This window comes from Thamnophis elegans, chromosome 15 (genome assembly GCF_009769535.1).
Source record: "Thamnophis elegans isolate rThaEle1 chromosome 15, rThaEle1.pri, whole genome shotgun sequence".
Classification (NCBI taxonomy): domain Eukaryota; kingdom Metazoa; phylum Chordata; class Lepidosauria; order Squamata; family Colubridae; genus Thamnophis; species Thamnophis elegans.
In genome coordinates, this window is record NC_045555.1 from 7,609,709 (window position 1) to 7,622,199 (window position 12,491).

General features: G+C 49.2%; 1 protein-coding gene across 1 annotated transcript in view; it reads left to right on the forward strand.

The window, feature by feature from the left end:
- The first annotated feature begins 952 nt into the window (after positions 1 to 952).
- Positions 953 to 12,491, forward strand: part of ATP13A2 (ATPase cation transporting 13A2) — a 29,799-nt gene continuing 18,260 nt past the window's right edge. Inside the window, exons 1-9 of the mRNA XM_032232156.1 lie at positions 953 to 1,190; positions 1,966 to 2,330; positions 4,608 to 4,681; positions 6,190 to 6,357; positions 6,531 to 6,589; positions 6,904 to 7,006; positions 7,253 to 7,332; positions 8,126 to 8,203; positions 9,595 to 9,664. Coding sequence (XP_032088047.1) covers positions 2,297 to 2,330; positions 4,608 to 4,681; positions 6,190 to 6,357; positions 6,531 to 6,589; positions 6,904 to 7,006; positions 7,253 to 7,332; positions 8,126 to 8,203; positions 9,595 to 9,664 — 666 coding nt within the window. The 5' untranslated portion in view covers positions 953 to 1,190; positions 1,966 to 2,296. The remainder of the gene's footprint in view (positions 1,191 to 1,965; positions 2,331 to 4,607; positions 4,682 to 6,189; positions 6,358 to 6,530; positions 6,590 to 6,903; positions 7,007 to 7,252; positions 7,333 to 8,125; positions 8,204 to 9,594; positions 9,665 to 12,491) is intronic.

Consider the following 12,491-nt stretch of genomic DNA (forward strand, 5'->3'; position numbering starts at 1 on the left):
AACTGAATTATGGAATGGAATAGGGAATATAATATAGGATAGAATAAATGGAATGGAATAGGTATTGGAATGGAATAGAATTATGGAATAAGGAATAGAATAGAATATAGGATAGAATTAGAATAAATAGAATGGAGTGGAGTAGGTATTAGAATAGAATATAGGATAAAATTAGAATAAATAGAATGGAAGGTATTAGAATTGAATTATGGAATAAGGAATAGAATAGAATATAGGATAGAATTAGAATAAATAGAATGCAATGGAATAGATATTAGAATAGAATTATGGAATGGAATAAGGAATAAATTAGAATTATGGAATAGAATAGAATATAGGATAGAATTAGAATAAATAGAATGGAGTGGAGTAGGTATTAGAATAGAATAGAATTATGGAATAAGGAATAGAATATAGGATAAAATTAGAATAAATAGAATGGAAGGTATTAGAATTGAATTATGGAATGGAATAAGGAATAGAATAGAATATAGGACAGAATTAGAATAAATAGAATAGGGGGAGGGAAGAAAAATATAATATTTTTATTCTATTCCTTATTCTATTCTAATGTATACGTAATAGTATATATAAATTTTAAAAAACTGGATATAAACCTGTATAGAATTGTTGCAAAGCTGAAACTGTGATGTAAAATGAAGAAAGCTGTATAATAATAATATAATATAATATAATAATAATCTTTTTAAAGAAAGAAAGATGAGAAAGGTTGAAAAAAAATGAGGCAGTGCTGTGGTGATTTAAAAGCCCTATATAGGAACCAGTGTAGGCCTGGGGCGGGCTGCTAATGCCCTTCAGGGCCAGCGGCGTCGCACTGCTGGGAGAGGGGAGCGCGAGGGGGGCGGACCTCTGAGTCGGCTCCGCTAGGACTACTTCTCCCGGCAGCCTCCGCGAGCCCAGGCCCCGCCCCCTCCGGGATCAGCTGCTGCCGAGCTCGCCCGCTTAGCTCACCTCCGCTTACCGCCGGCAGCTCCTGGGCGGACGGGCGAGCGTTCGGAGCTGTCCACCTGCTGGAGCCGCTGCCGGCAGGACCGGGAGAGGCAGCAGCTCGGGGCTCTCTTGCAAGGGAGAGCCCGCTCGCCGCTCCGCTTTGCCTTGCCTTCTTTGGAGCGCCCGGGAAAGCCTGCGGGCGGTTTCGACCGGTGGTGCCTGTCCCCTGGACGCCGCAGGTAGAGCCTCTTTCTTGATCGCGGGCCAAAGAGAGAGGTGACACGTAGCACTGCGGGTGGCCTGGATTTGGAGGACCGGGGATTGTCGTCCTCCCCTCACCCCGATTGGTGAGGAAGGGGCTTTGCGGGGAGGCAGCGGGGTACGGGCGGCAGGGGGTGGCCGCCGTTGGTCCAAGAGAAGCAGGTGCCTTTGGATGGAGCCTCCTCCTTTCCAGGGGGCTGGTGCTTGGCTGGAGGGGGCTGCTCGAGCTTGTCCTGAGTGCCCCCACCCCGCCCCACTCAGCACTGAGCCAGCCCCTTGCCCAGAGTTTCCCCCCTCCCAAAAAGGACTTTGACTTCCGGGGGGGGGATGCTGCTCTACCTGCATGGCTGGGCTCAGCTTCCGGGGGTGGGTGGGTTTCTCCTGAGTGCCCCACTCAGCATTGAGCCAGTCCCTTGCCCGGAGTTTCCCCCCTTCCCCAAAAGGACACTTTGTCTTGGAGGGGGGGGGCTGCTGCTCTACCTGCATGGCTGGGCTCAGCTTTCCCTCATTTCCCATGGGAGGGGGGAGTTTGCCCTGAGTTTCCCTCCCCCCCCCCCAGCACTGAGCCAGTCCCTTGGCTGGAGTTTCCCCCCTCTCCAAAAAGGATTTTTCCTAGGGGGTGGGCAAATACTGCTCAACCTGCATGGGTGGGCTCAGCTTCCCCTCGTTTTCCATGGGAGAAGGGGGGGGGTCTCAGCTATAAGAGGTGTCCCAGCCCAAGCCTTACCCATCTCTCCCCCGGCTTCCTTCCAGGGACTGCCATCCTGCCAGCTTCCTGCTCTCATCTTTTCTCCCCCAACCCCTTTGCACTGACTCCACTGATCTGTCCGACACTTGAACCCTGGAGTAAGTAGGCACACGAGAGGGAAAGAGGCCCGGTGCCAGGACGTGCTGAGCGAATGTGTCCGGCTGCTTCCATCCCTGCCCGTGAAGCCCACCGAGGGGGAAGGCCAGTGCTGCTCTGGCTGTAATCACCCAGTGCTGAGAGACGTGCCTTTCCTGAGGCTCCCTGTTTGGCCAGGTACCGATGGAGGGTACAGTGCTCCAATTCTCTTGAGGATGTTTGGAAAAGTTGGAAGATCCCATGGAGGCTGCTGAATGCGCCAGGATCTTGCCAGGTAAGAGGCGAAAGGGCTTAAAAAAGAGAAGAGGGGTGGGGGAGCCAAAATCCAGATGCTTCGCTGTGTTCAGGGTGGCCCCTCTCTCCGTCTCTTGCAAGATGCAGGATCTGTCCCATGAAAGGGAGATAATCCAACGAGCACCAGGTGCCTCTGGCTAAACACATCTGTGTATGATGGGTTGGAGAATCTCTCTTTATCTTGGGCATGAAAATAAGCTCCTATTTGTTTTGGAGAGTAGTCTTTCTTCCCTTCCTTCCTTCTCCTCCTCCTCCTCCTCTCTATTTTTTTAAAATAATTTTTATTGAACATTTTAATCCTTAAAAACGGAAAAACACAACAAGAAAAAACAAAACACAAAACATACATAACTGTTCTGACCTCCCCCCTCTGTACACCAAGGCACTCCAAGACAAGATTACTGCTAGATGATTTATTCACTGTAAATTAATACACCGACAAGACTTTGGCAGCAATCCAGACTTCCAAGATAAGAAATACACGAGATCTTCTCCAGCGTTGGTATATCAGTTGAATCCTGCCAACAGCCTCCTCCCAAAGTCTCTCCTTATATACTCTCTTGGGAGGGGCCTAATTACAGCCACCTGGGTCCAATTATCTTCTGTATCTGTGTAGTTGCTCTCGGCGTTTATCTGCCCGCGTTTGTTTGGCATCTGGGACCAACTCATTTCATTTTTTTTTCATTTTATTAGGGTTTATAGGCCGCCCTTTTCCCTGAGGGGACTCAGGGCGGCTTACAATCACCAGGGAGGGGGTGCAAATCAAAATAAACAATATACAAACAAAATAAAGTAATAAAAACACAACTTGCATTCAACATTCAACACTCGGGTGGGGCAAATTAGAGACTTATCTCCAGGCCTGTTGGGAGAGCCAGGTCTTGAGGGCTGCGCGGAAGGCCTGGACGGTGGTGAGGGTGCGTATCCGTAGCTCCTCCCATTGCTCCATGCCTCAGGCGCCTCCTGGTGACCAATCAGCGTCTCTGGTCCCTGCTCGGAGTCGGAACCCTGTCCAGGGTCCTCCACATCTTCCAGAGCCGACTCATAAGGCTCCTCGCTGTCGGAGTCTGTTTGCAGCTCCAACAACTCCTGCTGGGCCACAACACATAACAATATAAAGTAATTATACAGCCTTCTGTAATAGCTTTCACATTTAGCCTTTATAGTTCTCCATTCTGCATTGCCTTCCTATTGCTTTTACCTTGTCCTATAATATGACAACAGTAGAACTAACACTGATAATAATCTTAATTATTTATATCACCATATATTTGCATTCTCTTCTATTTTGGCTTTTGTTTTCCAGCCATTTATAAATTCCTCCTCCTCTCTGTTATTCCCTCATTTCCTCATTTCTGCACTTCTTCCAAATACACGTGAAAGTATCTTCCACTCAGCACCTTGAGCTCACCGATCTCTTTAAACATGACAAAACAGCCAGGTCTGTGCCTAGACCGTGATCCCTCTAACCCCGATAGGGGCAAGCAAGATGGTGCTTCCTTCCAGGGCCCAGGAGCAAAAGGGTGCCTCTGTTGGATGAAGTGCCTTGCAGGAAGGGCTTAGCTGTGGGGAAGCAGGGCTGATTCCACACACATAGCCCCCCCCCCAAAAAGCCCAGGCCAAAAAGGACTCTTGGGCACACCTTCTTTTGCACTTGGGAGCTCCACACGCTTCACATTTGCGACCTGAGTGATTCATGAAGCTCCTCTGCAGCCCATGTTCCAATATTTGAGGGCCTGCCCCAAAGAAGAAGGGGGTCAAGCTATTCTCCAAAGCACCTGAAGGCCAGAGAAGGAATAATAATGGATGGAAACTGAGCCAGGAGAGATTCAACCTGGGAATAAGGAGGAATGTTCTGACCGAACAATCAACCCATGGAACAGAAGTTGCCTCCAGAAGTTGTGGGAGCTTCATCCCTGGAAGCTTTCAAGAAGTGACTGGACTGCCATCAGTCAGAAATGGTGTACGCTCTCCTGCTTGGGCAGGGGGTTGGACTAGATGATCTCCAAGGTCCCTTCCAACTCTTTAAATCTGTATATCGGTATTTTTCGTGTTGTTTTTCAAACAATGTTGGCCTCTTCCTTGGCCAGTCAGACCGGTTTTGCCACCTCAGAGCTGACGCTCAACACCGCCTGAGGGAGCAAAGGTGTTTTTGGCGGGATTTTCCCCTTCCGACGTGTCGTTCGTCTCACAAAAAAGAGAAAAATTCTGTCTTCCGCGGCCCTGAGATTTTTTCGCTTCCTCTCTCCTTTGTTAGGTAATAGCAGCCTGTCGGGAAACCAACAACTGAATTACCATTCTCTGGAGCACAACCCCACTAAACCTTCTACGGTGAGAATTATAAATTATATTTGGGTTGGCAGAAATAGCAATCCAAGGAAACATAAACAAAGTTTTGAAATATACACCAACAATAAATAGAAAAAGAAAGAGAGAGAGGAGGAGAGAATGAGAGGAAGATGGGGGAAAGAAGAAAGAGGTTAGGAGAGGAGGATGGAAGGGAGAGAAAGAGAAGGAGAGAGGGTAGGAAGGGGAAAAGGAGGAGTAGGAGAAAGGTAAGGGAAGAAGGGAGGAGAAGGAGAGGAAGGAAGAAAGTAGAGAAGGGAGGGAGGGAGAAAAGAAAGGGAAAATAAGGTGGTGTTACAAAAGGAGGAAGGGATGGTAAATAAAGCAACTCAAATTGTATATTATAACCTATTAAAATGAAATAATAAATGTATAAGAATGATAAAGGTAAAGAAGAATAACAATCATGTGAATGTATGCTTAAAATGGTATGTAAGAGAATAAAAAAATAAAAAAAATTATTTGAGAGAAGAAGAGAGTTTCCAGTCATGGTACCTTTCAGGCGGGGGGGAGAGGGGGATTAGAAGGCCTAGGGAGGGTCAGTGCCACATCAGGCAGTCAATACTGGGAACTAGAAGATGGCTTTCCCAAAGAAAAGGCTTGTTGTGGCCCACCAGCAGAGCTGACAGCAGAATCGAACAATGAGGAGGTTCGGGAGGAACATGGACCAGTCCTGGAGTCTGGGGAAGGCTCTGATGAGGGCTCTGTGTTGGAAGCAGAGAGGGGGCCAGAGCCATATGCCAGTTATCAGCTGCCCTCAGAGTCAGACATCAGTGAGGCAGAGGAACAGCTGGAGCCTGTTCCCAGTGAGCGTATATGCGGTTGCCAGACAAAGGAAACAGCTAAAAAACAGGGGGCAACTTGGGAGTAAGGCCACAGGTGGACGATGAATGGCCCCTCCAAGAGGAAATAAAAGAGGAGCGAAAGGGGAGTGGAGTTTGCAGGAGACAATTAGTTCGCTTCATTGGTTCGTGACTCTCTGAGACTCCTTGCCAAGTTCCGCAGATATCGGCCTGGCAGCTCTCCAAGCCAGATAAGGTCTATGACCATAAATCCTCCCTCAAAAGACTTTGCCGGATGTGAAGGAGCAGAATTCACACCCAATTAATAAAAGAGGGTTTTGTCAGGACCAGGAGTTTGCTTCAGGCTCTTGGGAAGCCTCGGTCAAAACAAGGCTTGAGGTCAATGTCTGAGGTGAGGCTGATGAGGAAATGAGATAAATTTGCGTTTCTCTTAAGTCTTTTCTATCCTGGAGGTTTTAAGAAATCCAGAAGGGATTAAGCTGTGAGTCAGAATGTCTGGGCCCGAAGGCTTTGGGTGTTGCCAGGAAGCATTCTAGCGCTCTCATAATCCACAATGAGACGGTCAAATTCCGCAGTTCTCTTCAGATTCAGGATTTGTCAACCGTGGCCCCAAACTTTACCTGTCCTTAACCGACCGGCTGATTCTGCGGGCAGGGAAACTCCTGCCAATCGTGCTTCTTCCCTCCCCAGGAAGTGAAAGGTTACCAGCGGAAGACATGGAAGGCGTTCCTATGCCACTCGGTCTCTGTGCTCACTCTGGGGCTCCCTCTCGTCATCTTCCACTGGAAGCCACACCTGGAAGTCTACGCCAAATGCACTCCCTGCCCCTTGCGCCAGGCAGACTGGGTACTCATTCGAGTAAGTGCCAGAGGGCAGGGCAGGAGGGCTCCAGCCGGTTCGGGCACTACAGCGGGCCCCTGAGCGGCCCCTGGCAGGCTTTGGACCAATCTCCTCCTCTCCCCAAAGTCATTGTCTCTTCCCCGGGCAAGAGGCGCTTCTGCCTTCAGCTGTTCCCGCCCTCTTCTTTCCAGGATCAGCTGGGACGGTGTTTCGCGGCCAGAGTCCAAACAGAGCAGATCGAAGATGGCAGGTGAGCAGTGCTTCCTGTGCATTTCCCTGATTGGCAGAAGGTGTTGAATGGGCTGGTGCGGGAGGGGGGGAGGACGTCAGTGGCTGCACCTGGAGTCGGCAGGGAGAGAGAGAGTGCCTTCTGTCAAGAGGAAGGCCAACCAGGTAGTTGGTGCAGGTAAGAGGAAGGATGGGGATGCAGACTTAGATGCATCCGTCTGCCCTTCACACCCCCGGAACTCCCTCACCAGCTCAGGGGCACTGGTTCTGGAGCCTCCTCCAGGGACCACCTTCCTGATTTCCGAAATGTCTTCTCCCTTCTCCCTTCCTGGAAAGCCTCGAATCCAGATCAGACGAGGGGAGAAGCGCTATCGCCGTGGGCGTTTCGGATGACCAAGCGAGAAGCCAGGACACCATACAGCTGCACGAGAAGGAAGAGGTCAGCACCCCCTGGCTCCATTCTGAGTGGCTTACCAATGGGGTCCCCTGACGAGGCCTCCCTGCAGAGGGGCACATCTTCCTGAAGGCAGGCACGGCCCCAGTACTTTGGGGTACAGACGCCGTCCCCACCCTGGCACAAAGCAGGCTGGGCAGAGGAAGCTCTTCCGGCCAGGGCCAGCTGCTGGTGGTGCTGCTGCCACTTTGGAGACCTTGATAACTCTCCTCTCTCTCCTCTCCTCTTTAGAAAAACATTCTTCGTTATTACGCCTTCGAAGGTGTGCACTACCTCTGGGTGGAAAGGCGGCAGGCCTACTGCAAAGCCAGGTGAGGAGAAGTTCTCCCAGCTCTGCATTTTACTGGCATCTTGTCATAGATTGTTGGAGGGGGGGAGACGAAGGGGTCAATTGGCATGTGGAGAGTAGAAATGAGAAGGGGGTTGTTGTGGCCCACTGGAACTGGCAACAGATTTGGACAGTGAGGAGGTTGGGGAGGAACATGGGCCAGGGCTCTGTGTCGGAGGCAGAGAGAGGGCCAGGGCCGTATGCCAGTGATCAGCTGCCTTCGCAGTCAGACATCAGTGAGGCAGAAGAACAGCTGGAGCCTGTTCCCAGTGTGCGTGCATGCCGAGAGTGGCCAGACGAAAGGAACAGCTAAAGAACAGGGGCCGACTTGGGAGTAAGGCCACAGGTGGACGATGAATAGCCCCTCCCAGAGGGAATAAAGAGGAGCGAAAGGGGAGTGGAGTTTGCAGGAGACAATTAGTTCATTCCTGCATTCTTGCCAAGTATTGTGGGCGGCTGAAAGATATCGGCCTGGCCACTCTCCAAGCCTGATAAAGGTTAGTAATTGAAGAGCTATCTTGAAAGACTATGGGAGAGGAAACACTTGGCTGGAGAGGAATTCACTGTCAATTAAATAAAAGAGGTTTATCAGGGCTCGGACTCTGCTGCTGGGGAACCCTAGGTGAGAATAGGGCCTCTCTGCAGAATGCTTTCCTCGGATTTAGCTGTGGGCCTGACCAGTCCCGGCTAGCCTAACCGGCCTCTGGACCTCCGGATTTTAATCTGTCCGGGGAGAAATGCAACCCGCCCCCCTTTCTTTCTCTGTGTTTCTGCAGCACGTTGAATGAAGGCTGGATGTGTTCCGATCTCCGTCACTCCTGCGGGGGCCTGAGCGTCGAGGAGCAATCTGCCAGGCACGTCCCGCCCTTTAGGGAAAGGGTATTTCTCTTCTTTAGCACTGTAGTAACCTGATTTTTTTGCAGAGGGATTGTTTGAAAAAAAAAAAATCTTGCAAGACCACCTTCCTTCATTCCCTTCTTGCTTTCTACTTCATTTAAAAGGAGAGTTGTATTCAGGCCTTGTTAAAAAGGCTTAACGTCTCTTAGTCGAGCTGCGCAAAATCCACCAGCCGTTCCCTGTCGGTGGCCTTGCTCTTCCAGCACAGTTGTGGGGTACAGCTTGCTCCAAGGGGACTGGCATAGTCTCCTTCCCTACATCAGGCTCACAGAATGAGCCATGGTGGGGCAATGGTCGTTCCTGACTCTAGGGGGTGCTGCTCATCTCCATTTCAAAGCCAAAGAGCCAGCGCTGTCCGAAGACGTCTCCGTGGTCATGTGGCCAGCATGACTCAATGCCAAAGGCACACGGAACTCTCTTACCTTCCCAACAAAGGTGGTCCCTATTTTTCTACTTGCATTTTTTACATGCTTTCGAACTGCTAGGTTGGCAGAAGCTGGGACAAGTAACGGGAGCTCATCCTGTTACGCGCTGCTAGGGATTCGAACCGCCGAACTGCCAACCTTTCTGATCAACAAGCTCAGCGTCTTAGCCCCTGTGTCCCTATTAAATGCAGTACTGCAGGCTACTTCTACCGACTGCCAAAAGTTCGGCAGTACGATTCTCCCCAGTTCAAGGTTGACTCAGCCTTCCATCCTTCCGAGATCGGTAAAATGAGGAACCAGATCGTTGGAGGAGATATGCTGACTTTATAAGCTGCTTATAGACGGTTGTAAAGCACGATGAAGCGGTATATAAGTGCTATGGCTATTGCTATCAGGCAAGCGTTACAAGGATGTCAATCCAGGCAACTTTTCACACCAAGCTCCGTAAGAGCTGACTGTCGACTAGCAAATTCTGCCACACCCAATCTTATGTTTAAACTCTCTTTAGTACAAGATACTAGCTGGAGGCTGGTGGGAAAGGGACATCCACATCAGTGGTGGGTTCCGGATCCCATCACAACCGGTACACTGGCTTAAGCCAAGTAGGACATTTGCGCATGCACACGCCACCATCCTGCGACGCTCCAGCTGCTCGACGGAGGTCACACAGGTGCCATACGCTGTGCATGCATGCGCATATGGCCCAGTTGGCTTAAAAACAGGTAAGGAACGAGGGTGGGCGGATGGGCCCAACGAAACACCATTCCGGTACAGTGGCCACTGCTCCCAGCGTACCACCTGGAACCCACCACTGATCCACATTTTCTGAAGTCCTGATTCCTGAAGACACTGGCTAACTGAAGTGGGCCTTGAGGATGGCTGTGGCTTTCCTAAAACTCTGTGCTCCTTCCCCTCTCTGACAGAAAGGTAATTTACGGGCCAAACCTGATTGACGTGCCGGTGAAGTCGTACCTCTGGATGCTGATGGATGAGGTAAGCCATAGGTTAGCCGGCGGCCTTGCCCATCTTTGGCAACATGAGTGAGTGAGTGAGTGAGTGAGCAAGCAAGGAAGGTCGGTTCACCAACAAAAGGGCGCCCGACAAAAGTGCGCCCGACAAAACCGCGATGACAAAACCGCGAGTTCTAAACTGTGCCGACGAATGAGCGCTGAAGCGCGCCGACAACAGTGCACCGACAGAAGCACGCTCTCAACATAACCCTAAACCTAACTCTAACCCTAAACCTAACCCTGACCCTAACCCTAACCCTTACCTTAACTTAAATCGCACTTCTGTCGGCGCACTGTTGTCGGTGCGCTGTTGTCGGTGTGTTGATGATGTCGTGGTTTTCGTGCCGCGGTTTTGTCGGCGTGCTTTTGTTGTCCGCGCATTTGTCGTGTTACGAGGACAGAGTCCAGTGGCTGGGCTCTCCTCCTTGGTCCAAAGAGCACAGGACGGATCTTGCTTCTGTCCAGCTCTGCCACAGGGAGAACAGTAGCAATGATAAGGGATTAATCTTGTCGCAAAAAATATCCCTATATAAAAAAACAAAGAGAAAGCACAAGCAATAAATCTTACTTTAAGATCAGAGGTTTATTGTTTCATGAGCAATCTCGAACATGAACAGCCAACATAGCAATGCAATTGCACAGCAAAACCTATATTTTAAATTTTCTATTGCAATGGGTTCCTTTATAGCAAATAGCAAGTCCTACAAGGATTGCTATCTGGCAAAGGATCCCATTCCCATCTCAAGCCACATTACTTACTGTATTTTTTGGCGTATAAGACGCACCGGAGTATAAGACGCACCAAGGTTTTGAAGAGGCGAATTAAAAAAAAAGTTTTTGCACTCTGCAAACCTCCCCAAAAGGGCCCATTTTTCATGAAAACAGGCCCGTTTTTAAGTCATGAATCGCCTTTAGGAGGCTTGCAGAGTGCTCCTAGGAGCTGGGTGGGGGCAAAAAGGAGCAAAAAACGGCCGGTTTTTCATTCATTTCTGCCCTCCCAAGCCCCCAGGAGCTCTCTGAAAGCCTCCTAAAGGCTATTCATGGCCATTTTGGTGAAGGGGGCAGGGTTTCAGGAGGCAAAAAATGCTGTATTCAGTTTATAAGACGCACCCAGATTTTCAGCCTCTCTTTTTGAGGGAAAAAGGTGTGTCTTATACTCTGAAAAATACAGTATACCTTATTTTTTATTGACTTATGCATTCCAGCGTTTCACTTCCTTGTTCTTTGTGACTGTCACTCTCTGCAAACATTTGCATATTTGAACTTCTCAGACTTTGTTTACTATCAGTTCTTCATTTCCCACCATCTCATTCTTCCTCCTCTAAATATATCCACACAAGTACAAACTTTGCAGAAAATGCAGACACCAGTCAGCACATTAGAAATATTAGTCTGAGACATATTGCAATTATATTAGTTTCAACTTTGGTCCAGTGAGGCCTGCAAGCTCACTCCTAGGCCTATTATTACCTGCAACTTTCCAATGGATATTTTCCTCCCCTCACAAACTCCTATGCCGTCTGACCAGTGGTGGGTTTCAAAAATGGTTCGAACCTACTCTGTGGGTGTGGCCTCCTTTGTGGGAGTGGCTTGCCACCCATGTCACCAGATAGGAAGATGCCGACGACACTTGTCAGAACCACCTTACATTACCTCACACACAGCACTGGCATGCATAAGAATATGATGTAAACTTGTTTTTTAAAAGGCATCTTTGGTTTGCGTTAAAACAACTTCAACACACGCAATGTTCTGATTGCACCACAAACGCAGTAATCATCCTTACCTTTCACAGAGGCACGGAGTTTTATAAATATGAGCATGATAGTGTAGAATAATCATATCCAAGGACCAGTGGTGGGTTTCAAAAAATCTTTGGAACCTCTTCTGTAGGTGTGGTTGCTTTCCGGGTCCACTGGTGGAACCTCTTCTAACCGGTTCAGTAGATTTGACGAACCGGTTCTACCGAATAGGTGCGAACTGGTAGGAACCCACCTCTACATCTGACTCTCAGTACCTCTGGTCGGTCCACATCAATCAAATTCAGAAGTTACGAGGAGGAAAAAATAAAAAAGGGGCAACTGTGAACTCTTGGCGCCAGAGCAAGTTACAATGCAGTATAGCAGGCTGACTCAGCCGACTGCCAGCACTTCAATCCTCAGTAGCTCAAGGTCTTCCATTCTTCCGAGGTCGGTAAAATGAGGACCCAGATTGCTGGGGGCAACAGGCTGACTCTGTAAACCGCTTAGAGAGGGCTGTAAAAGCACTGTGAAGCGGTATATAAGTGCTATTGCTACAAGAGCCATGATGGTGCAGTGGTTGCCATGCAGTATTGCAGGCTAATTTTGCTGACCGCCAGCAGTTCGATCCTGACCAGCTCAAGGTTGACTCAGCCTTCGCTCCTTCCAAGGTTGTTGGGGGCAATAGGGCTGACCCTGTAAACTGCTTAAGAGAGAGCTGTAAAACACTATAAAGCAGTATATAAGTGCTAAGTGCTATTTCAATCTCTTTGGAAGGCGTTACTGTATTTTTCAGACTGTGAGACACACCGGTGTATAAGACACACCATGATTTTGAAGAGGTAAATTAAAAAAAAAAAGTTTTTGCACTCTGCAGGCTTCCCAAATCCTCTGCACGCCTCATTTTTTGCAGAAAAAAGGGCATGCAGAGCTTTAGGAGGCTTGTAGAGTGCTCCTGGGGGCTGGGGGGGGGGGTAAAAATGGCCTGTTTTCTGCCCTCCCCAGCCTCCAGGAGCACTTTGCAAGCCTCCCAAACCCTCTGTATGTCTATTTTTGCAAAGGGGGGCAGGA